We start from the raw sequence: 26,444 nt of genomic DNA on the forward strand, positions 1-26,444 counted from the left end.
CTGGTGTTTCCAACACTAGGATCCCATGAACGCAGGATTGCAGTTTGCAGGAATTCAACTTTAAAACCCCTAACCTAAGTCCATAGTAGGTAAAGAGGGGTGAGTGGGGCCAAATAAAGGAGAGGCTCCTGTTGGGAAAACGGATGGGAACCAATGGCCCCGCGTCAGAGTGCTGAAGGTCTATGAGGCACTCAGGATCACAGCCAGGGTTGCTAAGGTAGGGAGAGATAAGTGACGTCCTACATGTACATGATCTCTTATAGAGCACGCCCCAGGGCTAGGTGATTTTATCCCCTCTCATCCTCATGAACAACTCAGTGTGAAATGGGTGAGGATCACAAAAAGATCTTATTATACAGGATTATCTGCTGCCCAGAACTCACTGCAATCAGATCAACAAGGTATTGTTTCTAGAGGCCTCTCTGAGCCCCTGGGACGGTTATTAAACAGAACCTCGCTTTGTAATGGGATTTTACCTGGTTGCACCTTTGAGAATAGCAATTTGGAAAGAAGAGACCTTCCTTAGGTCTTCACACTTTTTGCAATATAAACATTGCAATGCAAAAACCTGGGGGAAAAGTTTAAATACGGGAAGAGATCATTGTACCCGAATGAGACTACTGTGATTTAGCTGGAAAAGCATAATCCCGAGATACTGATTTGAACGCAGGAGTTATGGTTTTATTTGACTTGGCACTTCCATTCTTTTTTACGAGACAGGAGATTGTTTCAAGGACACAGGCATGGGACACAAGGGCACGGGACACAAGGTGGTCCTAAGAATGCCTAAAGGTCACTGAATTAAGCTGCTTTCTACCGCCGAACCAGTTTTACTTCTTCAACTCGCAGTGTTCTCAAGAATTCTGACAGCTATGGCCGAGATCTAATCTGTAAGCGCGACTACTACAGGAATGGAGTCACTTTTTTAATAAAGTAGGAGGAGGGTTCCGGACATTTACGGAATCCAGCAAGATGTTCTTTGCTCGTGTTCTCCTAATTAGATATATCAGAACAAGTGTCCTGACTGGCCATTTAAAGGGCAATTCAATGAAATAGCTGATCCTAGACCGATCCTGGACCAGAGGAAAAAGGTACGCTATCCATCGAGGGCTTTACTGGGTCAACTGACAACACTGGAATATGGGCAGTGAATTAAAATACTGTAGCCAAAATAAATAAATAAATAAACCCAGGAGCTCTTGATAACGTTAAAAAAAAAATAAATAAATAAATAAAATAAAATAAAATAAAATAAAATAAAATAAAATAAAATAAAATAAAATAAAATAAAAAAATACTGTATCCATGTTAAATTTATTAAGTTTGAAAATGACTACGTTTTTTAAAGAGAGTATCCTTGGGGCGCCTGGGTGGCTCAGTCAGTTAAGGGTCCAACTTCAGCTCAGGTCACGATCTCACCCTTTGTGGGTTCGAGCCCCACGTCGGGCTCTGTGCTGACAGCTCGGAGCCTGGAGACCGCTTCCGATTCTGTGTCTCCCTCTCTCTGCCCCTCCCCTGCTCGCACTCTGTCTCTCTCTGTCTCTCAAAAAAAAACATTTAAAAACTTAATTTAAAAAATTTAAAAAAATATAGAGACTATCCTTCTGTTAAGAAATGTATACTAACGTACCTAGGCTTAAAGGGCCATGAAATGACTCAAAAATTATTGTACGCATGTACATATGTATATAGGTCTTCCTTAACTTGTGATGGGGTAACATCCTGATAAACCCATCACAGGTTGAAAGTATCATTTAATACACTAAGTTGAAAATGCATGTAATACACCTAACTCATCATTCTCAATTAAGAGAAAAATACACCTCACCTATCAAACATCACGGCTAAGCTTAGCCTACCTTAGACATACTCGGAACACTTACATTAGCATACAGTTGGGCAAAATCATCTCACACAAAGCCTAGTTTATAATAAAGTGTTGAGCACCTCGTGTAATTTACTGCATACTGTACTGAAAGTGAAAACCAGAATGGTTATTTGGGTACATCAGGGTTATAAGTGTATTGGTTGTGCACCCCCGTGACCGCGTGGCTGAGAGATGCCTGTCACCCAGCATCATGACAGAGTATCATTCTGCACATCACTGGCCCAGAAAGACCAGAATTCACAATCTGAAGTACAATTTGGAGCGAATGTATATATATATCACTTTGGCAACGTCGTAATGTCAAAACACCTGAAGTTGAACCATCATTAAGTCAGGGACAGTCTGCATATATACACTACGTATTATGTAACACTATTTTATATATATTATGTAACATTATGCTATATGTAACAAACTCATCTGTGTTATTACGCATGTCACAACACAAAGTCTGTATGTAATTTTATATAAAAAGAGCAAATAATAAAGCAAAAGGACAAAAGTTAACCACCAGTCGATCTGGGCACAGGTATATCAGTATTCTTTGTACTATGGCCAATATTTCCATAAGTCTGAAATTATGTCCAAATAAAACTACGTTTTATGAAGAAGGAGGGGAGAATTAATTGAAGCCTTCCTTCCCCAGCTGGGTTGCCTGCAAAGAGACATCTTATTCAAATCTATGCAGGCTCGGGGCGCCTGGGTGGCGCAGTCGGTTGGGCGTCCGACTTCAGCCAGGTCACAATCTCGCGGTCCGGGAGTTCGAGCCCCGCGTCAGGCTCTGGGCTGATGGCTCAGAACCTGGAGCCTGCTTCCGATTCTGTGTCTCCCTCTCTCTCTGCCCCTCCCCCCTTCATGCTCTGTCTCTCTCTGTCCCAAAAATAAATAAACGTTGAAAAAAAAAAAAATTTTTTAAAAATAAAAAAAAAAAAAAAATCTGTGCAGGCTCTATCCCAAACAGGATGTTCCCCCCAGTCTGATTTTCACTCAGACTAGCAAAAGGAAGCAAAATGAGTTTTGGGTTTTTTTTTTTTTGTTTTTAACTTTCCCTAAATTTCTGATTATAAAAATTGCACGAGCTTATTATAGAAAATTTGGGGAAAAGAACAGACAACTAATAAAGAAGGGGAAAACAGCACTCAAAAATTCCACTGTACCCCACCAAACTGGAAGAAACATTATTTTTATTCTGGCGTATTTCTTTTCAGTCTTTTCCCAACATTTTAAGAGAACCAGGATTATATTGTGTAAAGTGCGTAGCCTGGGTTGGCTTTGTTGTTTTTCTTTTAAGCTAGTATAAACATTTCCCTATGTTGCGGGTAAAAAGAACAACACCTCATTAAATCATCAATGTCAACACTGTATTCCACTACATGGATATGCCATAATCTACTTCTTCATTTCCCTAAAACTAGGCCTTCGATTATTTTTAGTTTTTATTTATTACACAACATGCTGAGTTAAAAGTTTAAGGTCTTTGGGCTCAAATCTTTTTTTTACTATTTCCGATTTATGCCCTTATGAGAGATTCACAAAAACTGAATTACTGGGGCAAAGGGCATAAACATTTTTAAGACTCAACACAGGGGTGCCCGGGTGGCTCAGTCAGTTGAGCGTCTGACTCTTGATTTCGGCTCAGGTTGTGATCCCACTGGATTGAGCCCCCGAGGATTCAAAGAAAGGGAAGTTACTACCACAAGTTAAAAACTGCACTCGTCACATCAAACTTAGCTGCTGGGACACGTCCTGTTAGCTGTTTTTAGCCTTCGAAAAAAGGAAAAACTGAAATATTCTAGCCTGTATCAGCACACACTGACCACTCGGTAGAAGACACAGGGTCCAGCTTCGGATGATAACCAGTAGAGTAAGCTTTGGGTGTCTATAATCTAAAAGACTTTCCTAGCCTCCTGATAGAAATGGGATCCTCAAAACACAAGGAGGGGGAAAAGCACTTGTGAGAAAGTGACAGGAATCTAAAAGCAAGGTTCAGATTCAAAAAGGCAAACTTAATGAAGACAAGATGGGTTTTTCGCCCTCTATTTTTCCAGCAGCCTCGTATTGTAGAAGCAAGGGACCTAACAGTCAGGAGACACGGAGTCAGTCCCATCTGGGCTGAACAAACAACCAGCCTGGGTCAAGGACACAGCCAAACTTCCCTGAACTCTATCTCCCCGCTTGTTAAATGACACGGTTGAACAAAGTCCCTAAGGGTCATTCTCAGGTCTCTGATTTGTCAACATTCTCCTTTAAATGTGCCGGGGAGAAAAGGGCAGAGTGGTTATTGTCTGTGAATGTATTACGTCAAATGCGGACCACCTCATTTTTCATAGCACAGCTAGATCCAACAGCACATGGTATACAGCAGCTTCCAGAAACTTTGCATTTCCCACTCCTTCAGGCAGCAAGGACTAAGAAAGGACAGGCATGGGGATCTGTGAGCAAGGAGAAAAGAAGGCTCACCATGGCCATTGCAGTAGTAGATCCACTTCTCCCGGTTCTGGGTTGGGGTCATGGATTTCTTCAGCCCTGCCTTTTCCACAATGGCGCTCGGATCCTGCCGGGGCCCCTTTTTCAGAGTCCTTGAGCTTTTCCGGATACTGCATACCACTATCACCACAAGCACCAGCAGCAGGAAAAGCACAATCATCCAGGGCAAATGTTCATTGATGTCAAAATGCTTGTGTAAATTCTGTCTGGGGTGACCCCTCTTGAGGCCTTTGATGGGCGTGCTGGACTTCTCCCCCCCAGTGGCCTCCATGGATGGCAGCAGCTTCAGGATGTGTCTGTGGTGGGGGCCTTGCTGGTGGTTGACTACCTGGAGGTTTGGGAAGGTCTGGTTCACGCCTTCCTCACCCCTCGCTGAGCTTGTGTTGTTGGGGACTGTCCCTTCCTGGATGCCACTCGGTACCTTTGGTCTAACAGAGGCAGAAGAGCTGGATTCTGTTGAGTTCATGCCTAGAAAAAAGGAGGGGGGGAGAGCTTTTCTATATTTGGGGATCTGTATATTCCTCCTCTTCCTGTTCATCTTCAAACCAGGCCAGATAACGCAAGATATGAACTGTTGGAGCTTAAGAGTAATTTATACTGCACGTTTTCGTAAGGACTCTAACGGCACTTTTACGTGGAAGGTAAAAACTAAACCTAACAGCTAAACTCACTTCCTCCTGGCAAAACCAACAGCATCCTCAGGGACCCAACATCTGAGCTTCAGGGCAGCTTCTCCTACGCTTCACGTTCAGAGCAGACCCATGAATGTTCAGGGTTCTAGTCAACTCTTAATTGTGCTGATTATTCACAAAACTAATCTAATTCCTTTACTCCTCCTCCTCTTGACCATTTCAGGATCCAATGGTAAAATTGAGACTATAACTAAGGTAGGGAAAAAGAGCTCAAACTCAGTTCCAAATCCAACCAGGGAAAGCTTTGGTGAGAAAAGTCAGTGAATAAAACAAAGCAGGACTTAGCATCGGCTATTAATAGATTAGTAAATTTTGGGCAGCTTAGTGGACTTCTTTCAGAGAAGCTTGCACATACTCCTGGTGTGAGAGCCAGGGATTTCGAGTCCCAAGAGACAGGACCTAGACTGCATCCTTCACTGAGAAAACCTGGACAGTTCATTTGAACTCTTTGAGCCCATTTCTTCATTTCAAAATGGCGGTTGTGAGAAGGCCCTCCTTACAGAGTTATCATGAAGGTCCAGTGTAATCACACACAAAGAGTATGCTAGAAAGCACAACTCAAGTTGGCTATCATCTCATGAAAATTAATCAAAAAGGACTTGGAAATAAATAATAAATTTTATATTCTGCCTGACGTCCAAATCCTAACAACTAAGATACTTGATGAAGGGCATAAAGTTACAATAATCGGAAAAATTAAACTTATAGGCGCACCTGGGTGGCTCAGTCGGTTGAGCGTCTGACTTTGGCTCAGGTCATGACCTCACAGTTTGTGGGTTCAAGCCCCATGTCAGGCTTTGTGCTGACAGTGTGGAGCCTGCTTCAGTTTCTCTGTCTCCCTCTCTCTCTGCCCCTCCCCCAGTGGCTCTCTCTCAAAAATAAACATTAAAAAACTTTTTTTAAAGAAAAAAAATTAAACTTATTATTTTCCAAATGTGAATGCCAGTTATGTTCAACGTGCTACAAATGTGCTTGTTTCCTGAAACTTCTTTCTTTCTCCTTTTATGCCCCAACTTGTTTCTAATATTCATCCTTCCCTTCCAGGCATCATGGTATTTTCTCCCCTTATCCCTCCTTCTTTCCTTCTGGCTGTGTCTATCCAGGATTGATTCCATGTTGGAAAACTGAGTCTGGATGGAACCTTGAACATCATGTATTTAACAAGTTTGAAACCAAGGCCTGAAGAAGTGACTTACATAAGGCCACACACTATCTTTATTTCTCTCGTTCTTATTTTTAAACTTGATGTGACCTAGTTTTTAGATATTTGATCCCCCCCAACAGAAAACCTGAGTCTAAATGTTTCCAATACATGCAAAGAAGCCAGATTAAATTAGCCACAAAATGGAGGCCCCTTCCTCAAAGGGTGACTTTGGAATATACAAAATGGAGAAAACATCCTCTGTACAAGCCCATTTTCTGTAGTTCCACTGGGCTCAAAGAAAGCCTTTTTCAAATAAGTAACTCATGAGGTTAAGTTACCTTTGGGAATATAGGTGGAGGAAGGGACTTCATGGGATTCCATGTGCTCCGGGTATGAAAAGATGGCTGTGCCAGGGGAAGGTGAGGTCGTGCTGGAGGACGAAAGTGTGCCACAGACGTTGTCTGCTTCCTTGGTCCCCGGCTTGATCACCACCAGGTTCTGACTCAGACAGTCTGTGTATGCTTTGCATTTCATCACACTAGAAGGCACATCAGAGAAGGTACCCCGAGCACACTGCTTACACCGCACGTCCTCGGTCTCTGTCCCTTTCTTCCGCACGCCCCAACCCACAGGACACACCGTATGGGGGGTGCAGGTACCATTAAACTGGAACATGCCAGGTGGGCAAGTGCATTCTCGGTCAGTCAAGGCAGCACAGGGTAATTTCTCAACCATCGGCCATGGGCATGGCTGACTACAGTCATGGCATTTCTCTATGCCATTCTCATGCCTGGTAAAGGTCCCCACAGGGCAGCTACTACAGACACGCAGGCTTGTGTTGGTACAGTGCTCGGACACATACGTTCCTGCCGGACATTTGTCACAGGTTAGCACCTGGCCAGTGGCACGGTCCACATGGTGGTATTTGCCAATGAGATTTGGGGCCTTCTGTTCTGGCTGAGCTGTGGTGGTGCTAAGGAATCCAAGCTGAAAGAAATAAAAAGGGGAGGGAGAAGGGATAAAAACCAAGAAGGTGTTAGATGGGAACAGAGGAGAAGAAAGAAAAGAACACCACAACCACCATCGCTCCCATTAGAGATCCAACCGGTCCCATAGCCTCTTAACACAGTAGGAAGAGACCAAGACTCTGATTCCATCCTGAGGCCTGATTTGGTTTTGTTGCGTGACCTGTGCCTCAACTTCCTTCTTTTTCTGTCTGTAGTGACATGAAGTTGATGATACCGCTCAAATCGATTACAAAAAATCAACTGAGAATATGAACATGAAAACACTCTGTAGTTCATATTCAAAATGCTATACAGGGGCGCTGGGCTGGCTCAGTTGGTGGAGCTTGCAACCCTTCACCTCAAGGTCGTGAGTTCAACCCCCACGGTGGGCACAGAGCTTACTTAATTTTTTTTTTTTTCAAATTAAAAAAAAAAATTGTTTTTAAATGCTGTGTAGAAGTGAAAAGTCCTAATGCAAGAAGAAACTAACTTCCTGAATAGTTGTCTTCCTTCTCGTGGCCCAAATGTTCAGTTGCCATTGCTTGGTACCAGGACAAAGCAACTGAGAAGTATGACGACATCTATTTAAGCTACTTCTTATCAGGGGTTAACTGATAATGCATGATTTTTTTCAAAGCTTTTCTCTATGCAACGCCAAACATTTTTTGGTTTTGTTTTATTTGCAAAACAGAGGCAGGCCCTTGGCATTCTTAATTTGCTTTCAACAATAGAGTCGATGCTTTTAGATGTACATCCTGTTCTGCTCAGCCTCTGAAGACCATGGTTGCGGGAGCATGGACCTACAGACACCTAGGGGGTCCAAACACAAAGCTGGGTCCAGCAGGGACTCAACAGATGTAAATTTAATTCACAGGATGGAAACCTCACCCAGCTAGATTTTACACTAGCTTCCAAACTGAAAACTTCAGAGAAAGTAAATTATATTTGTGGCACTAAATCTTGAGGTCCTTCCGAGAGGGGAGAAAAATATTTAAGAATGAATATTAAGAGAGAGCTTTTCTGCATGAATGAAGGTTGAGAGGGTCCAACAAGAAAGTTCCCACTGCCCTCCTCAAAATGGAGAAAGGTCAAGAGTCAAGAAAATAATGGCTGCCTCAAACTACCAGATACCCATCAGGTCAATTTCCTTCTAAATTAGAACCAATAACTAGGAGAATAAAAGCAGAATTTTTTTCAAAAATTGATCAGAGTTCCTGTCTCCTTAGCACCCTGCAACTTAACCCAAGATTCAGTTCCCCTCCACTGCAAAATTTAACTAATTGAATCAAAAGTATCATCCTTTACTCTCTCCCAGGGCCGCCTCCAGTTAAACAACAATACTGAAAACAAATTTTTAGCTTGTGAGAATCTAGTCATCGTTTCTTTAATCTGAGACACACACAAAAAAGCTAGTGGTTGATTTTTCTTGGTAAGAAACCTAACTGCAGGTTGGACTGTGAAGAAAAAGAATCTCCTGCTTAATAATGATAAATTCTCTACTATCATCCCCTTTTTGCTTCTGGCTTTCTTTCCTTTTCTTGGTCTTTCTGTTTGCAAAATCAGCCCAGCCACACTCTTCTGAGCATTGCAGACGTATTAGATTGAGGGAAGAAAGCCCATCACCATCGTGTGGAGCCCAAGTTCCATTTGTCAAGCACATGAGGACAAATCTTGTCCCCATCTCCTTGACACTAAGGACCGACCCAAGAGGTCGCAAAAGTGGCCCTGCTCTGTGTTGCTCCAAGTTCCTTTATATGTAGCTTCTAAGTGCAAAAGCGCTTCTAGATGGACACAATGTTCTGGAAGTTTGAAAGATGTATAAACAACCCAAATGGCAGGTTATTACACTTTTGTAAAGGAGATAAATCAGAGAACATACAGGAGATCTGGCCAGAGAGTGGTGGTCAGGACAACCACCACCTTGCTGTGCAACGTATGGGCTCTGAGTCTGGCCCCTACCTGTGCAAGGCTAGACAGTCAGCCAGGCATCTACTCCAGGGTGGCTCTGCAGAACAAGCATAGTGGTGAATAGCAGTGTGTGTGTGTGTGTGTGTGTCCAGGCATGGGGTTGGAGCTTGTCTTCTATAGCTTCACTTCACTCCCCAGGGTGCACACTTCTCAGGGATGCATCAGCCCCTGACTACCGAATTACCAGAGGTCCCCCCCCCACCGCCCCGCGGCGGCACACAAAACCCACTTCCAGATCCCACTGCACCCCCGCTCTTCACCACTCATTAAAGTAGATGTTTCAGTTCTCTGTTTCTTTAGAATAATTTGTCAGATTTCTAACTGAAGCAAAGCTCGGGGCTCTTTAGCTGCATCATACTAAGTAACCCACTTTATAGACAATGGGGCTCTAAAAATGGACCTTTCAATTACCTCATGTTACAGGAGGCAATTCTGGCTCCTACACACGGAGTTAACAATGATGCCTCAGCATCTCACCTGGACTGAATGCTAGAAATGAGATTTGTGCAGAACTAGGCATCTTGAACGCACTGGACAAACGTGTAGTGAAGACCTACTATGTGTATACGAGGCACCATGCCACCGGCTGACAACGGAGCCCTGTGAACTCCATTCCAGCCCCATGCAGTGCACCTTCTAAAGCAAGGTGGACAGAAACAACGAATTACATCAGGTATTATTTAATTCCAATTGCGATTACTGCTAAGGAGAAACACAGAGTCCCGTGAGGGGGAGGTTAGCACATGCTTCCTAGCTCAGGGATGTTATGGAAGTGTTTGGAGTCGTTCCGAAGGACAGAGAAGCAGAATTTAATTCTGCACAGGGGGAAGGGAGGGCGGATTAGGCAGAGGGAGCCCCACAGCAAAATTCTGAAGCAGAGGGGCACCTGGGTGGCCCCGTCAGTTAAGCATCTGACTCTTGGTTTCGGCTCAGGTCATGATCTCACGGTTTGTGGGATCGAGCCCTACATGGGGCTCTGCGCTGACAGTGCAGAGCCTCCTTGGGATTCTCTCTCCCTCCCTCTCCGCCCTTCCCCTGCTTGCATGCTTTCTCTCTCTCAAAATAAATAAATAAACTTAAAAAAAAAAAAACCTGAAGCAGAATAAAGCTTAGCTCAAGAACGAAAAAAGTTTAGGTGGCTCTACCTCAAATGCAACACAGTGGCCATAGTTAAATTTGGAGAGGCTCTGAATTTTTATCGTAATCCAAAACGCAATGAGAAGTCACTCTGCATTTATATGGGGGGGGGGGTACATATAATCACATTTGTGAATAAAAAAGTTAACTGGCAGCAGAGTAGAGGGGGAAAGTGGCTGGGGGGAGAATGGATGAAAAAAGGTGAAAGCCGAAGTGAAAGTCAGGGGTGGCTGGGATTAAGGGGGTGGCCATGGAAAGAGAAGAAGGCAATGGATTCGAGAGGTCAGAGCAGCTAGATTTGGTGAACAATTACCTATGGAAGGAGAGAGAAAAAAAATCAATCATCTTCATATCAGACTTGAGAGCACCGTTCTCGAGGCTGCCCCTGAAGCCAGGAGCGTGCACCTGTGGGCCATGGCAAGGTCAGGAGGTAGGGCTCCGAGCTCCCCATTTCTGCCCCAAACACAGCAGCTCTGATTTACCAATTTGCTAAGGGGGCTGGGGCTCCGAGTAAGAACTCATTTGAAGGAAGGATTACTCCTAAAACAAGTTTGCAAATCACTGCACTTGGGGGACCTCTAATATCTCCTCCAATTCCAAAGTCAATGGCAAAAACCCATCTGAGCTACAAAGCTGGAGGACAGTCCGTTGAGTGTTCGACTCCTGATTTTGGCAGGGGTCATGATCTCAGGGTCGTGAGATCGAGCCTGGAGCCAGGCTCCGTGCAGGTGTGGAACCTGCTTGAGATTCTCTTTCCCTCTCTGTCTCTCCCCTGCCCCTCCCCCCACTCACACTCCCTATTAAAATGAATCTACTATATAAGTATTGTCAGCCTGTGGGAAGACCAGACCTGAATAAGAAAGGATATGTGCACTAAGGTTTAGAAAACAGAAGACGAGTTTTTGTCCAGGTTATGCCTTAAGATCAGTTGCACCTTGCCTCACGTGTGTGTCAAATTAGGTACGTTGTACTAGATCCTATTCAACTCTAACCTTCAAGATCATATTCAACTCTGTCTGCGGCTATAGGTCAAGTTCCACCTCCTCCACGAAGGCTTTACAATTACTCCTATGTCTAGGATTCCAAGCAGATGAGCAAGCTCTTCATCACATTTCCTGTTTCTAGTCTTCATTTCAGGTGACTAATTACATCTTGCTGGTAATGTTTGTTGATGGCCTCATAAGTGTATATATTTATCTTCCCATAATGATTATAAGCAGCTCAAGGCCAGGGACAGCCACATGGATTGCATTTCCTTCCTTGCTGAACCACTTCAATAATGACGACCATGGAAATCATAAACAAAGCAACCTCTGAGCCAGGGGTCAGCGAACTAAATCGCACATGCTACTTACTCTTGTAAATAAGTTTTACTGCAATGCAGCCATTCATTTAGGTATTGCCTATAGCAGCTTTCAACTACAACAGCAGAGCCGGATAATTCCAAGAGACCAGATGACCCACAAACTTAAAAATATTTACTATCTGGCCTTTTACAGGAAAAAAGCCAACTAATACCTGGTCTGAGAAGTCAAAGGAAATGTCAAAAAATGCAGGGACCTGGAGCCCACTCATAGGAACCCTCAGACCTTCTCTCAGTCTAACAATCAGTATTGAGTTCTTGGCTTCCTTTGTTGACACACACACCAAATCTGATCCATTTATCCCCTGCTTAAAACTCAATAGCTTCGAGGGGTGCCTGGTAGCTCAGTCAGTTAAGCAGCCAACTCTTGGTTTTGGCTCAGGTCACGATCTCACAGTTCGTGAGATCGAGCCCCGCATCAGGCTCTGCGATGACAGTGCAGAGCCTGCTTGGGACTCTCTGTCTCCCTCTCTCTCTCTGCCCCTCCCCTGCTCATGCTCTCTCTCTCTCTCTCTCTCTCAGATATATACAAACTTAAAAAAAAAAAAAAAAACCTCAGTGGCTTCACATACGACTTAGGATGAAATGCAAAATCTTTCACAGAGATCGGACTTCCTCTGCAATATCATCCCTGCCCTTCTCTTCCTAACTTAAATCAGGTTTCACGTTGTCCCCTCCCCTTTTTTCCTATGAAACCCATAATTTTGCAGTGGTACATCTGTCAAGTTTAGGTGTGCCTTCCCACCTGGACAAGCTCCATGAGGACAAGGATAGAGTCTGTTTCACATACCGATGCTAACGCAAGCCCTCAAGGCCTGTACCCGATTCATGACATACCTGACGAGTGTTTATTGACTCAATGAGTGGATGTGCAGACCACAAACAATTAGAAGCAACAAATTACAGTGTGATGGTACAGAAGCGGCTGCTGGAGCACAGGTATGAGAGCCAACGTGAGAAAACCAAAAGGCCTCCACAATGTAGCCATCAGAATCCAAGTCTGGCAGCCTTCGGTGGGCGGGCACACAGTCTGTTTCACCTCCAAAGACACTAAGGACACATCACCGTTTTAACAGAACCATGCCTGATGTACAAGAATTACGTTGGGCGGGGCGCTTGCGAGGACAACCAGATGTCATAAAGAATTTAAAACATCCCTCTTCCTTTTATAAAAAAAAAAAAAAAAAAAAAATCACAGTAATGTGAGACTTGGATTTGTGAGAGGTATAATGAGATTATTCTTCAGAAACTATTTATGTTCCACCCTAGTCGAAACTTCAGTTCTTGGGAAATTTTCATTTATCCGGGATGCTGATTTCACCGGCCATAATGGATAAATAACCAAATGTCAGTGTACCAACCCTCACCGTACAGGATGTGGGAGTGCTATAAATGCTTAATGAGTAGCCAAAAGGCAAACCCCAGGATAAACCAAATTGCAAAAGAGGAAAGAGGCAGCTCCAAAATGACCAGCTGTAAAGGCCCCCAAGGCTGCCACACTCACCTTGGTGGCCCACATCACACCGGTCCTGTTGTCACTTCTCCTCTAGGGCACTGGGATGAGACTGAGGACCAGAAGCACCCAGATGTGCAAACATAGGTCAGATTGCTGATGTTTATAAATCTTGAACAAGTCTTATCCCATGACCTCATCCTTCAAACAAACGGGAAAGAAAATCCCCTGCGGTTTACCTGTACAATGTATTTATGCCATTCTTGCTCTGGATCAAATTCCAGTAATTTTTCATGGAAAATGAGTAAGCTCAAGGCAGTGACAGACTTCTGCCTATTCACAATTGGCAAGCAGGAAGACTGCTTTTGAGTTTGCTAGAGAAAATGTTTAATGGCACGTCAAACTATTATTTTAAGAGGGATCTCAGTTACTGTGATATTCTAACAAAGACAAGGCAAGCAAGTTATTCCTGAGATGGTGACCATAAAGCCTGCCAAATGATGCTCAAAAGGCAAAAGCCAGGCAGAGCTAGGCACCCCCAGAATTTCTGACCATTTTATTATGAGAGTCACATCAAATTTATAAGAAGCAGACATTGCTGGGAATTCTCCAAATTTGAAGGGGAAAAAGAACGGTATGAAGAGGAAAGCTGCAAGGACAAAGCTTCCACAAAACACAGATCTGTTCCCAGGTATGTTATATAAATTTGGTCAGCTTCTTGCATTCCCTATTATCTACGCTGCCTTAAAAAGGTCTTCTGTTGCTAGGGCTGCTGTTAACGTCGGCGAATATAAAGAAACACCGAGGCTAGAATGTGCTGACTCCAGGGCTGGAAGGAGGCGAGCTCAGGGCATACTGGGAAAAGGAAAAACACAGGCACAACTTAACCCAGATGCTGTCTGGCCTGGAACCTGCAATGCAGAGGAGTGCCCGCACCCAGCACTGAGTCCTTGGACCACAGATTTCAGCTCCTTCCATCTAGGCCAGTGGCTAATTCCGTGGGCCAGGACCCTCACCTACATGGGGAAGCCACATTATAAACAAGACAGTGGTCAAGGTTTAGGGGAAACACTTTTCTGCGCTCCCTGAGCATTTATAGAATCCTCATATAAACCAAGGCAACACTAACAACGCCAGCCAGGGCAACGGTCCCGGCAGGAGAGCATAAACAAGACCTATTTTAGCCTGGCGTGTGCCCTGCAGGCTGACTCCACCAGGTCCCGGCTGTAGGATCTTGGCGAGTGACCCAACCTGTGTCTCCGTGTCCCCATCGGTATAATGGGGAGAACTACTCTCCCAAGACTGTTTTCAGGATTCATTGTTAATACAGATAAAGCAGGTGTAACACGCGAGACACAAGTCAGCCCCCCGGATATTGTAGTTATTTTAATCATCACTCCTTCTGCTTATCACATTACTATATGGTAGCTTCATTGCCTTGGGATTAGACAGTCTCCTAAAACACCCCAATTAAAATGCAAATGTCCAGTTCCTGAGAAGTGCATCAAAGACACCAGATTTTAGAGGCGCCTGGGTGGCTCAGTCGGTTAAGCGTCCGACTCTTGATTTCGGCTCAAGTCAAGATCTCAAGGTTCGGGAGTTTGAATCCCACATTGGGCTCCACACTGACAGCATGGAGCCTCCTTGGGATTCTCTCTCTCCCTCTCTCTGCCCCTGCCCTGCTGATGCTCTCTCTCTCTCTCTCTCTCTCAAAATAAATAAATAAAACGTAACAAAAAAAATTTTTTTTAATTTTAAAAAGATACCAGATTTTAGAAAGCTGTAATCCTAAAACATTCCCTACTAGCCTTGGAGCATGCTACAAAAAGCAAAAAACAGAAAACAAAATACAGAGTGCACGGTGAGGAGTTAAGAGACAAACAAGGGCCAACTGACACTTGAAAAAAGGTTTAACGTGTAAACAATACATAGCAAACGAGAAAACACAAGAGAGGAGAAAGGATTTACTTTCAATAAAGTGTACTTCAGACAGATGGAGCAGCAGAATTTCAGCAAGCATGTCCCAGAATGAGTTTCCCTGACCTGGTCCAACAGGATGCTCATGCTCTCGGGTCTGAAACACGGGGAAGAAACTCCCGCCAGTCTCCTGCTTTTTTATAGCCCAGTCCCCTGCTTTTTTATAGCCCACGAGCTAAGAATGATTTTTACATTTTAAATAGTTGCGGGCGTAGGGGCGTGGGGGTGGGGGTGGGTGGCTGGGGTGAGAATCAAAAGACGAATAAAATTTTGTGACACATGAAAATTTGAAATTCAAATTTCAGTGTCCACAAATCCAGGTTTATTGGAACACAGCCACGCCCATTCTTTTAGGTATTGCCCAGAGCTGCTTTCAAAGCACAAAAGCAGAGTTGAGCGGTTTCCACAGAGACCACATGCCCCTCAAAGCCAAAAAAACACTATCTAGCTCTTTACAGATAAAGTGTACCAACCCCTGGCCTAAAAGTTTAGGAAATACTCCTGATGGCAGCCCTCCCAGAGGCACAATTCATATTAGCCTGTTGTGGCTCCAGGAGGCTCCGCAGGAGGTCTGCAGAAAATAGTGACTTCGCTGAATCCGGCATTTCCCAAACTTTTTTGGGAACTGGCCATACAATCCTTTACTCATGCAAGATGGATGAACACCCCGCAGAACACACTGACGCAGTTTCCACCACCAACGTGCTGCTCGAGACCAGAAAAGTCAGCTAACCTGACGTTAAAAAGATCAAGCATAAAATTCAAAGCCGTCAGAATAGTCGGTTGAGCCCGACTGTAAAGAGATCCATTTCTGACTATTAAAACAAAACCAATGACAACCAAAGACACTCTCGGACACAAAAAAGAGGGGGTTTAAGAATTTACTCACCTCAATTTTTGTTATTAAATATAATGTTAAAAGTAGAACATAAAAATGTGTGCCACACACAGCTAACAAAAGCTTATAACCAAAAATGTAACGAATGAATGCAAATGAGGTTAACATAAATTCCACCCAACAGCTGAGACAGAGGACAACATGAGTAATTAATTACAAAGGTAATTATCACATGGATAAACTTATGACATCCTAGCAATCACCGAAATGTAAACGTGGGCAACCAAGGACCCTTACATATCTATATTAAAGCCGCATAAATAAATTAAAATGATAAACTCCAATGTTGGCAGCCTTGTGGGCTAGAAGGCACATTTATAGTTCCTGGTGGCACTTTAAATTAATTCAGTCTTTCTAAAGACAATCTGGCAGTATGCAGCTAGAGCCATAAAACGGTTCATTCATTTCCCGTGACCCAGCAATCCACTTTGGGGAATACACCCCAAATATACCTCACTTTTGGGAACAACCCAAAAGGAAAAAGAGCAGTTGGTCTGTAGAGAGACAACTTCATCAGTGCTGCTCGCTTGCAGAGCAATGCCAATAACCCAAGCGTCCACCAACGGCAGGGTGGCTCAACACATGGCCAACCGGAGGAGAGACGGCTATTTAAAAATGGCAGGCGGGAAGGCTTGAACTGCATGAACCACAGGCACCTCAAACTGACCAACACACATCCAAACTTTGGGTTCCCGAGCCCAGCCACCCCTCCCCCAGCTTTCCCCTTCAAAGTAGTCAGACCACCAAAGACTCCACTCAGGAACCAGGGAGTCCGGCTTGATGACCGAGTGAAAGCTGTCATGCTTTCCTTCAGTTCCTGCCCCCTCACATCTCATGGTCAGTAAACCCTCTCCAAAATCTTTCAAATCTAGCTAGTAATCCCCATCTTCCCTGCCACGACCCCAGAACCATAGTCTTTCCCCTGAACTAACTGCAAAAGAATCCAACTGGCCCTCCTGTATCTCCAGGTCCTCTTTCTTTCTTTCTTTTTCTTTCTTTCTTTTTTTTTTATGTTTATTTATTTTTGAGAGAGAGAGAGAGAGACACAGAGCATGAGCAGGGGAGGGGCAGAGAGAGAGAGGGAGACACAGAATCCAAAGCAGGCTCCAGGCTCCAGCCTCCGAGCTGTCAGCACAGAACCCGACACGGGGCTTGAACCCACGAGCTGTGAGATCATGACCTGAGCCGAAGTCGGACACCGAACCAACTGAGCCACCCAGGCGCCCCTACAGGTCCCCTTTCTAAGCCTTACTCCACAGAACCGCCAGAGTGATCTTTAAAAGAAATCTCATTAAGGGGCGCCTGGTTTAGCAATTGACTTCAGCTCAGGTCATGATCTCATGGCTCGTGAGTTCAAGCCTCTCATCGGGCTCTGCGCTGACAGCACAGAGCCTGGAGCCTGCTTCAGATTCTGTGTCTCCCTCTCTCTCTGCCCCTCCTCCACTTATTCTCTCTCTCTCTCAAAAATAAACATTAAAATTTTTTTTACGAAATCTCATTAAAATCATATTACAAGGTTGCTTACAACTGTATGCCCAGCGACACCCTGACACGTTCACATCTTTAAAGGGCTTGTCCAACCTGACCCCTGCCTGCCTCTTCAACCTCAGCCCACACTCCCTTTGCCCGTACTCGCTGAGCACCAACTGCAATGGCGTTCTGCCTACACTCTGAACATGTAGACTCCTTCCTACCTCTGGACCCTTCTACATGCTGTTCCCTCTCACTGGCATCCTCTTCCTTGTGCTCTTTCAGGACATCGCCCTTCCTGTCTTCCCTAATAAACTATGAACTCCAAAAGGGAAGGAGTAAGAGGCCACGAAAGGCCTTTTACTGTTACACCCAAAGTCTAGCAATGCCTGACATTTTGCAGTGCAATTTAGCAAGGCGCCGTAAATATTTATTAAATGAAGGAAAATGTCTCTGTCAGATAAGATAGATGCATAAAGGAAAGCAGAATACAAGCAAGCATGTATACATCAGTTTTAACGACTCGTAAATGTGTGTATATCAGAGAAGAAAAATGAATTGGGAAGAGAAATCCATACCCACTTGGTTCCTCAAGTCTGCCGATTCGCCTAAGTTTAAAATGTCCTTTGTTAATAACTCAAATACCCTTCAGTTGTAGCTCAAAGTGTTGAGATGCAGCTCAAGACCCAACTACCCTCCAGCCTGTCTAGAATGAATGGTTAGTTTAGAGCGAGATCCTGGACTCCTAGAAGTAAAGGAAGAGCAAAAAGTGAATGATAACCAGTTAAATTATTCTGGAAACCTGTTACCATTTGCCTTTGAATCTTTTCCTCCCTCCCCGGCCCATTTCTCTTAATCCTGGTGAAGCCAACTTGGCCGTACCTAGGATGAAATCAAATAATGGTCTTGTCTCAAGAGTTCTTTGAGAAACCAGAATCCCAACCTCTTTCCCAGAACCAATGGTTAAACTTCTCCTCATCCTTGGCCTTTCTTTAGTCTACTCAGCATCTACAATCTAGGAAGAGATATGTTTAAAAGCCCGCTTAAGAGAATGCTAAAAGTGAGTGTCAGAAACCACACACAAACACATGACTTACGGGATCGTGCAGATCATGGAGTTCAACCAGTTTCTAAGAGACCTGCAAAGTTACTGAAGTAAATACTACTAACAGATGAGGCAAACCCATGCACTAATCCTACACAAATAACCAGGCTGGCAGCGAAGAAAACCCTACCAGGTCCTCAAGTTCTCCGGAAAAGTGAGTTAAAACTACTTGCTAAGCAGAACCCCTGTCACACCGTTACTCACTAAGCAAATATTTGTCAAAATGACCCAAGGCGTAGGAAAGCAAAGCATCCATTCCCTAGTTATAACATTTCAATTTGCAAGAATATCTTTCCATCCTAACCATGGCACCATCGTCCGTCCGCTTTCAGTCCACACACACACACACACACACACACACACAGGTTGCTCTTACTTTATAATCAGCTGTTCTGGCTAAACTTCCTAGTGCCATCACAGGGCGGAATGGCTTGCCAGGGAGAAAGGGAAATGTTCGACTCTCAAGTAAAATCATTCCCTTAACGAGAAACAAAATTCCAATAACCGAAGGTTACTTGTTCCCTACCCACAACTTGGCCGAGAAAGCATTGTGTACGAAGCCACAATGGCCTAGATGGGAATATTCTCTCTGCCACTTGCCAATTGCTTGACCATAACTTCTCTCACACCTCAATCCCTTACTTATAATATGGGGCTAATGCTACTACATCACAGACTTGTAAGATATACTGAGATCATTTGTAGAAGGTATTCAACACGATGTCAATGGTAATGTCAATAAACAGGAGCTTAGTAATATCCACATCAGTGATTAATATGAACAGCCATTAACATTCCTCCTCTCTGGGCTCTCGGTGCAGAAGCCTTCTTGAATCCACAGCTGCTCTCATTTGATTCTGGGACTCACGGATGCAAGCCTTTCCTGCCTCCTAAATCCATTAAACTCAGGTTCCTTCTCCCAAAACAGATCTGCATACAGCTCCAAGCGGATGACCCACCAAGCAGTTCTGGTGGTGAAAAGGCAAATGGAAAATGATATAAGATCGGGGAAAGAGCCCCTGCTATGATGTAGCTTACAAAGCCCCCTTACTTCTCTGTTGTTTTCCTTTTGTTCTTTACTTTGCAACAAAGCCTTAGACAGAATTTCCAAATCTCCTAAATTTTGTTTAATGTTTATTTATTTTTGAGAGAGAGAGAAAGGGAATGAATGGGGGAGGGACAGAGGGAGAAGGAGATACAGAATCCAAAGAAGGCTTCAGGCTCTGAGCTGTCAGCACAGAGCCCGATGTGGAGCCCAAACACAAACCACGTGAGATCGTGAACTAAGCCGAAGCTGGATGCTTAACTGACTGAGCCACGGAGGCGCCCCCATAATTTCCAAATCTTCTAAAGAGGAGATGGGGCTATAGAGGTCAGTGTCCTGACTACCCACCTACACCCGGCCCACTCTCACCCTGCTTGAGCTCCCTTGGAGCAAACTTTCCCTCCACTGCAAGCATCGGTCTCTACAAGGCCGGGATGCTGATCAGGGCGGGGGGGGGGGGGGGGGGGGGGACAGCCAGAATCCAGGGAGAATGGACCATTCCAGGAGGACTCTCCACCCCTCAGGAAGAGTGAGGTCAAAAGCGTAAATATCCGTGAAACCACGGGTTTGAATCAACAGCCTGAATATCAGTGAGCCTCACCTGTCTGCAGCCCCAAGGTTAGGACACACTCACTGACACCTGCCAAGCTCCTCCCTGGTTATACCTCTGCCCGGGGTTCCTCTCCCCTGGACTCAGGCCAGGAAACGGGAGGTGGTAGGAAAGCCAGGTGGCAGCAGAGAAGCTAACTTCAGACTCTTGTTTATTTTTTGGTACTTGACAAATACAAACACTCGGACAAAGCCAGTATTTATTCATGATCTAGCCCCCCTCCCCAGTTCCTAAAGAATCAAAGCTCAGCAGCTGCTACCCCGGCAGCAACAAAGCCCAGTGTCCTGCTAATGCTAAACACGGATCCAATTTGGGGGAACAAGTTGACTCCTATTAAGGCTTCTGTTTTCATTCCATCAAACACACATATCTGTGCCTGATGGCCCGGACTGAATCTGCTTCAAATGGTCATTGGGCACATGCCCAAAGGCGATGACATACCCTAGGCTCCTCCAGTCACAGAGCAGAAGCATCTGAGTTTTCCAGGAAGTTGCCAGTGACTTGGCCTCAGCAGAATTTGCCAGGCCTGTTTGGGGGGGAAGAGGGTCAACAGCATTTAGTGCTTACTGGAAAATAGACGTTGCCATTTATGCAGTGATAAGTCACTCAATTCATACTTGCTCCTAAATAGTCTGGCGATCTGACTATTTCCTGGCATCAGTCAATCAATCGATCGATTGATCAGGTTTACCCAAGCCAATTATGCGTTATAAAGAGCGGGTGGAGTACAAAACCAATTTGCAGCTTGTCAATGGAGTCACCAAAGACTCACTTTCACCCCTCACTTTCACAGATGGACTCAAAGGCAGAGTTGAAGTGGGATGTCTCCACATTCGGATCTACAGTGCAGAAAGTACACAGATCACCTGTTAGAGAGCCCCTTAAGCCACGCCTACTTGCCTCTATCCAATAAGACATACCTGGAGAAAGTCACCTTCTTCAACCTGTCCTGGAAAAGAGGGCATTAACTGTTTGGACCACATCCAGCTCGGTAGCCTTTGTGCAAATTTAGCCACACTAAAACACGTATAATTTCGCCAGTTGGTGATCTGTGTCTATTTAGTCTCAGGTTTTTTTCCTTTAACTTAAGGTAGTGTACTTTCCACAAGGAATTTTTTTCTTGCTGATCTGGTTTGCCCGTGTATTTTATTTTACAGTAGATTTTTGTCTGTTTGTTTTGGACTGAACCTGAGGCAGATTCAGCCATATGCCTTTGGAAACAGTGCAGATTGAGAAAGCTTGATCCTATTCTACACATTTTGACAAGGGGGATGGGAGATTCACGGGGTAAGTCAGAAATCCTGCGTTCCAGTACAAGTCGGCCCTCCCTATTCTTCCGATTATAAGTCACTTCCCCTACCAGTGCTAATGTAGGTTATTCTGAGACCTGGCAAGGTTTTTCTTCTGCTGGCTTTCAAACTAAACAAGCCAAAGTCACTTAAAGTAGTCTAAAGATTTTAACATCAACCACACGTTGTGTATTACTTTGAGTACATTCATCCACGGACTCCATATCAGCCCTACTGATAGCCATGTGCATTTTACATACCACAGAAACCGTGCCTGAGGAGCAAGATCCAAATCCTAACTCATCCCTGGGTTCCCACTGCCTAGTACAGCGCCTCTCTCAGAGCAGGTGCTCAGAGTAGGTTTGCTAACATGGAAAGGAAATCGATTCCCCTAATCTAGGCTCTTGTCTTCCCTCCAGCTTTCCCTTGCCACTTTCCCACTCTACGATTTGGAAGTTATATTAAAGAAAGGAGAAAATCTTTTGGATATAATACCAGCTCTGATTCAGAGTTCTACTTGAACTTGCCATCAAGTGCTTCAGGACTTCAGGCCCCACCAGACCACTCCAGGCATGCCTAGCCCAATAGGCAAAGTCAAGTGCCAAGAAGCTAGATGATTAACTTCAATAAGCGCAGGGCAGGAGGTGACACGAAGCTAGACATCCAGTCTCAATGACCCTGGCATTACTTGGTACTTTCTAGGCCGGCACACGGCTGGACAGGCTCCTAGAACGAACGCCCCTCTATCTGGAATTCGTAATATGATCAGAATAGCAGTTTCCAAAACTTCAGGCCTCATTTCCTTATCCATTACGGTTCCCTTCTCTTCTGACTGCCTCCCTGCCAACATTCTATCTTTCCGGTCAAAGCAAGCTCCCTGAGAGCAGGAGACCCCTGTGAGTGTGTCCTACCTACTGGGCATGCCCTTGTAGGGCATTCCTTAACAACGGCACAAACTTCAAAGCCTCACGTCTCTCCAGACTTTCGGCCTGGAACACATAACATTTCATCTCTCAGTTTCTGGTTTACATTCCTCATTAATACTCTGCAACAAACCAAACCACCAGTCTCAACTTTCCTCCGGTGAGCCTTCGGTTGCTACACTTCATCGTCTAGCAATCTGGAGTTGTGAAATGGGTAAAGTGGCACAGGAGTGAGCAAGAGTACGAGCCGAGGAGTCAGGCGCTGCTGGGTCCCGGCCCGAGTGCCATCACTAACGGGCTGTGTGGCCCAGCACAAACCAATGAAGTTTTTGCAGCCCTAGGTTTCCTCATCTGTAAAATAAGCATAACACCACCTGCTTTGCAGAGATGTTGGGAGTAAATGAGATACGGTATATAAAGCACCTGACTTTATATATATATGTGACTTATATATATATGTGATATTGTACGTTATGTAGGTATCATAAGTTTTTTTTAAAGCTTATTAAAGAGATATGAGATTTTCATACAGTTAGCCTGTCATCCCGAAAAAACAGTGTCAAAAATGATGACAATAATGGGGTGCCTGGGTGGCTCAGTCATTTGGGCTGCTGACTTCAGCTCAGGTCATGATCTCACAGCTCATGAGTTCGAGCCCCGCGTCGGGCTCTGTGCTGACAGCTCAGAGCCTGGAGTCTGGTTCAGAATTCTGTCTCCCTCTCTCTCTACCCCTCCCACACTCACGCTCTGTCTCTCTCTCAAAAACAAACATTACAAAAAAAATTTTTTTTTAATTTTTTTTTAATGTTTTATTTATTTTTGAGACAGAGAGAGACAGAGCATGAACGGGGGAGGGGCAGAGAGAGAGGGAGACACAGAATCGGAAACAGGGTCCAGGCTCTGAGCCATCAGCCCAGAGCCCGACGCGGGGCTCGAACTCACGGACCTCGAGATCGTGACCTGAGCTGAAGTCGGCCGCTTAACCGACTGAGCCACCCAGGCGCCCAGAAAAAATTTTTTTAAATGATGACAATAACAATTATAGTCATAAAAAGAAGATATTTGAAAAACTAGAGTAACTGAAAGCCATAATAAAAAGAATATTTTATTGAGTGCACTCCTTTTTAATCTAACTGCAATATGTGGGTAGAACACTAACTTCCCCACTTCCCCCACGAGTGTTCTGGGCACCTGCCATGGTTCGCTGGGCTCCAGTGCCTTGTGTCTGCCATTTTCACATGGCTAAGAACTCCAAAGGGATAAATAATCCTATACCAATATCATGAGATCATCATTTTACACATTAGCAATGCCTATCCTGAGGACTGGGCTTGCAGAGTGGGGATGGGAAAAAAATAAAACACATCACCTCGTTGGGTGTTAGAGCAAAATCCCTGGTGACCCCTGGTACACCCTCTCGGTCACCCTCAGGACAACTGGGTCAACCCCAAGCCATTTCATGGACTGAAATTAGTTGCCAGGAAAATAAGGACTCTCACTTGAGTTAACAGCCTGAGATAGCCTCTAAGCCCCCCTATAAATCTCATTTTTAAAAAAGACAGCTACACTTGAATTCTCAGGTCTTTCGTTGCAAATCCAGGGCACGATTTTTAGATAAACTGAGTTTAACGATTTCAGAAAAGGAGCATGGTTCTTTCTCTGATGGTCAAAGCAGTGGAGACACTTTCATTATGTGGAGACCTTCCTTTAAACACCTATCTCATGCTCAAATGTAAAATGAATGAAATATCACACGGACTCAGGATTTAACCGAGGCAAGGACTGTGTGCGGCATGTAATAATCAGATATGTCAGAGGGACCAACAGGCATGTGGTGGGTAGAGGAGCATGGAGAAATTCAAGGACTGATGTAACTCCACTGATGTTAGGGTCAGTGTTCCCATGGGCCGCGATGGGTTTCTCTCCACACCAACACTGTCAACCCAGGTCCACTGCTTGAAGAGACACCCATCCCCACCCCCTTATGCTCAGCATCCCTCCCACTTGTTTCAAGGATACAGATCTTGACTTTGCCATTACTATTAATGGGCAGAAAAGACGCTGAAAGGAGACTGGGACTTGCCTCATTATAAATGCTAACAGCACCAAACTTTTCTCTTTTCCCCTTAAGACCTACACTCACACAGGGAACCAGAGCGTCTGTAGGATGAATTCCCAGGCCATAGCAACTGCAATGCCCTGGGATCTAAGAGATCTTGGCTAACCAGCCATTAAGCCCTTTTCGGGAAGGAGACAGCGAGCCTGCCTTTCCCTTACACAGCCCAGCCATGAAAATAGGCTCTTGTCTTTTGTTTTTGTTTGGGTTTCAGCTAAGAATCTCTGTCCTCCCTCCAGAGACAAAAAGACAGGCATGGGAAGCTTATGGTGGCTCAAGGGCTTGATCTCAATTTTTCTTCCACCTGACTCGCCCCCTCCCTTCTAACATTTGGAAAGGGGAAGGGATCTGGGGAAGTTGAGGATAAGTTTTAGGTCAAGGGGTGATTTCAGGCTTTGACCAGGTAAGCGAAGGAGGACTAGGTCCAGGGCACGCCCTGGAGGCTGAATGCGGCTCGGGTGAAGAACGAACCTGCTCCCCTTTGCAGGGTCACCTGCCTGGCCGCAGGTAAGCGAGCGATAGGAAAGGCTGGAGCAATTCATCTTCCTTTATGTGGGTCTCTCCCCCTCCCCCCACTCAAGTGGCAGCGAGCTGGCTGGCTGGGAGCCGGCGCTTCGGAGGCGCCCGACAGCGGGTCTAAGGGTCCTTTTTTTGGCACGCAGAAACTGCGACCCACCCGAGGCGCGGAGGAGAGGTGGGGGAGGGGCGGCCGGCGCGCCGCTCGGGAAGGCACCGCGCGGACGCACCTAGGTCTCCGGCGGCCGGGGCGCACCGGAACCGCTCTCCCACTGCGGTAGCATCCCGACACGACACTGCAGCTGCAGCACAGCGGCGGCCGCCGCCCCCGGCGCCCCGCCACGCAGCCCCCGCCCCACGCCACGCGGAGGGCTCAGCGGCCGGTGCCTGTGCCGGTGTGTGGAGGGGGTAGGGGGCACATGGGGACCGAGGTGCGGGAAAAGCCCCGAAATGCGCAGGAAGCCGGGGGGCCACCTCTAGCGCCTCCTCCAGCGCAGCCAGACCGCGAGGAAAACAGTTCGCCTTCATTCCAGAGTCCCGGCTGAGCCCGGTGGCTCCCCCAGACGACCCGGGTACCTTCCCCTCGGCCTGCACGCTCCGCCACCCCCACCCCCACCCCCACCCATCCGGGCGGACCCCGCGCCCCCCGCAGCCCCGGCCCGGGGACCCGCCCCGCTCCCGGAGCGCGGCGCCTTGGGCTCCCGCGCGCCCGCCGCCCCCGGTCTCCCCGCGCGCTCACCAGGAGAAAGGAGCCCGCGATCATCGTAGCTCTAGCGACGCGGCTGCAGGAGGCGAGGGCGGTGCTGCTGTTCGCGGAGGTCCCCATGGCTGAGCCCGGGGCTCGCAGAGGCGCCCGGGGCGCGTGGCCCCCTGGCAGCTGGAGTCGGCGGCTGCTTCTGCCCAGCGCCGCATCCACCGCCGCCTCCCGGACCGGGAGCCCATCTACCTCCAACACCCCATGTGCACTGCGGCAGCCGGGCAGCCGGGCAGAGGAGGGAGGCGGCGAGGGAGGCTCCGGGGGCGCTCAGCACCTGCCCAGCCGCGCGGCCGCCCGGGCGGGGAGAGGCAGCGGCGGCTGCAGCCCGCGCCTCCCCGTGCTCTCCTCCGACAGCGGCTGCGGAGAACCAGGGAGGAGGGCTGGGCGCGAGAGAGCAAAGGAACAACTTCCCATAGCGAAGCCTCCAGCCACTGCCAACCACCCTCCACCGCTGCCCAGACCGGCCGGTGAGGGACTGAGTCGGGTGGCCGCCGGGCGCGGGGACACACGTGGTGGCGCCGAAGGGGCGGGGGATCGGCCCTTTGTGATGTCACCCGGGAGGAGGCCGGGCTCTTTGTGCGATCAGCACCGGGAAGGCG

The 26,444-nt window shown here is 46.2% G+C and overlaps 1 protein-coding gene across 1 annotated transcript in view; it reads right to left on the reverse strand.

Moving 5' to 3' along the window:
- TNFRSF21 (TNF receptor superfamily member 21) overlaps positions 1-26,134 on the reverse strand; it is a 73,309-nt gene extending 47,175 nt beyond the window's left edge. The window contains exons 1-3 of the mRNA XM_086707027.1: positions 25,828-26,134; positions 6,550-7,198; positions 4,349-4,843 (exon numbers count right to left, since the gene is read on the reverse strand). Coding sequence (XP_086563153.1) covers positions 4,349-4,843; positions 6,550-7,198; positions 25,828-25,914 — 1,231 coding nt within the window. The 5' untranslated portion in view covers positions 25,915-26,134. The remainder of the gene's footprint in view (positions 1-4,348; positions 4,844-6,549; positions 7,199-25,827) is intronic.
- Positions 26,135-26,444: the final 310 nt, after the last annotated feature.

This window comes from Puma concolor, chromosome B2, assembly GCF_028749965.1.
Source record: "Puma concolor isolate L17-30 chromosome B2, mPumCon1.1.hap2, whole genome shotgun sequence".
Lineage (NCBI taxonomy): Eukaryota > Metazoa > Chordata > Mammalia > Carnivora > Felidae > Puma > Puma concolor.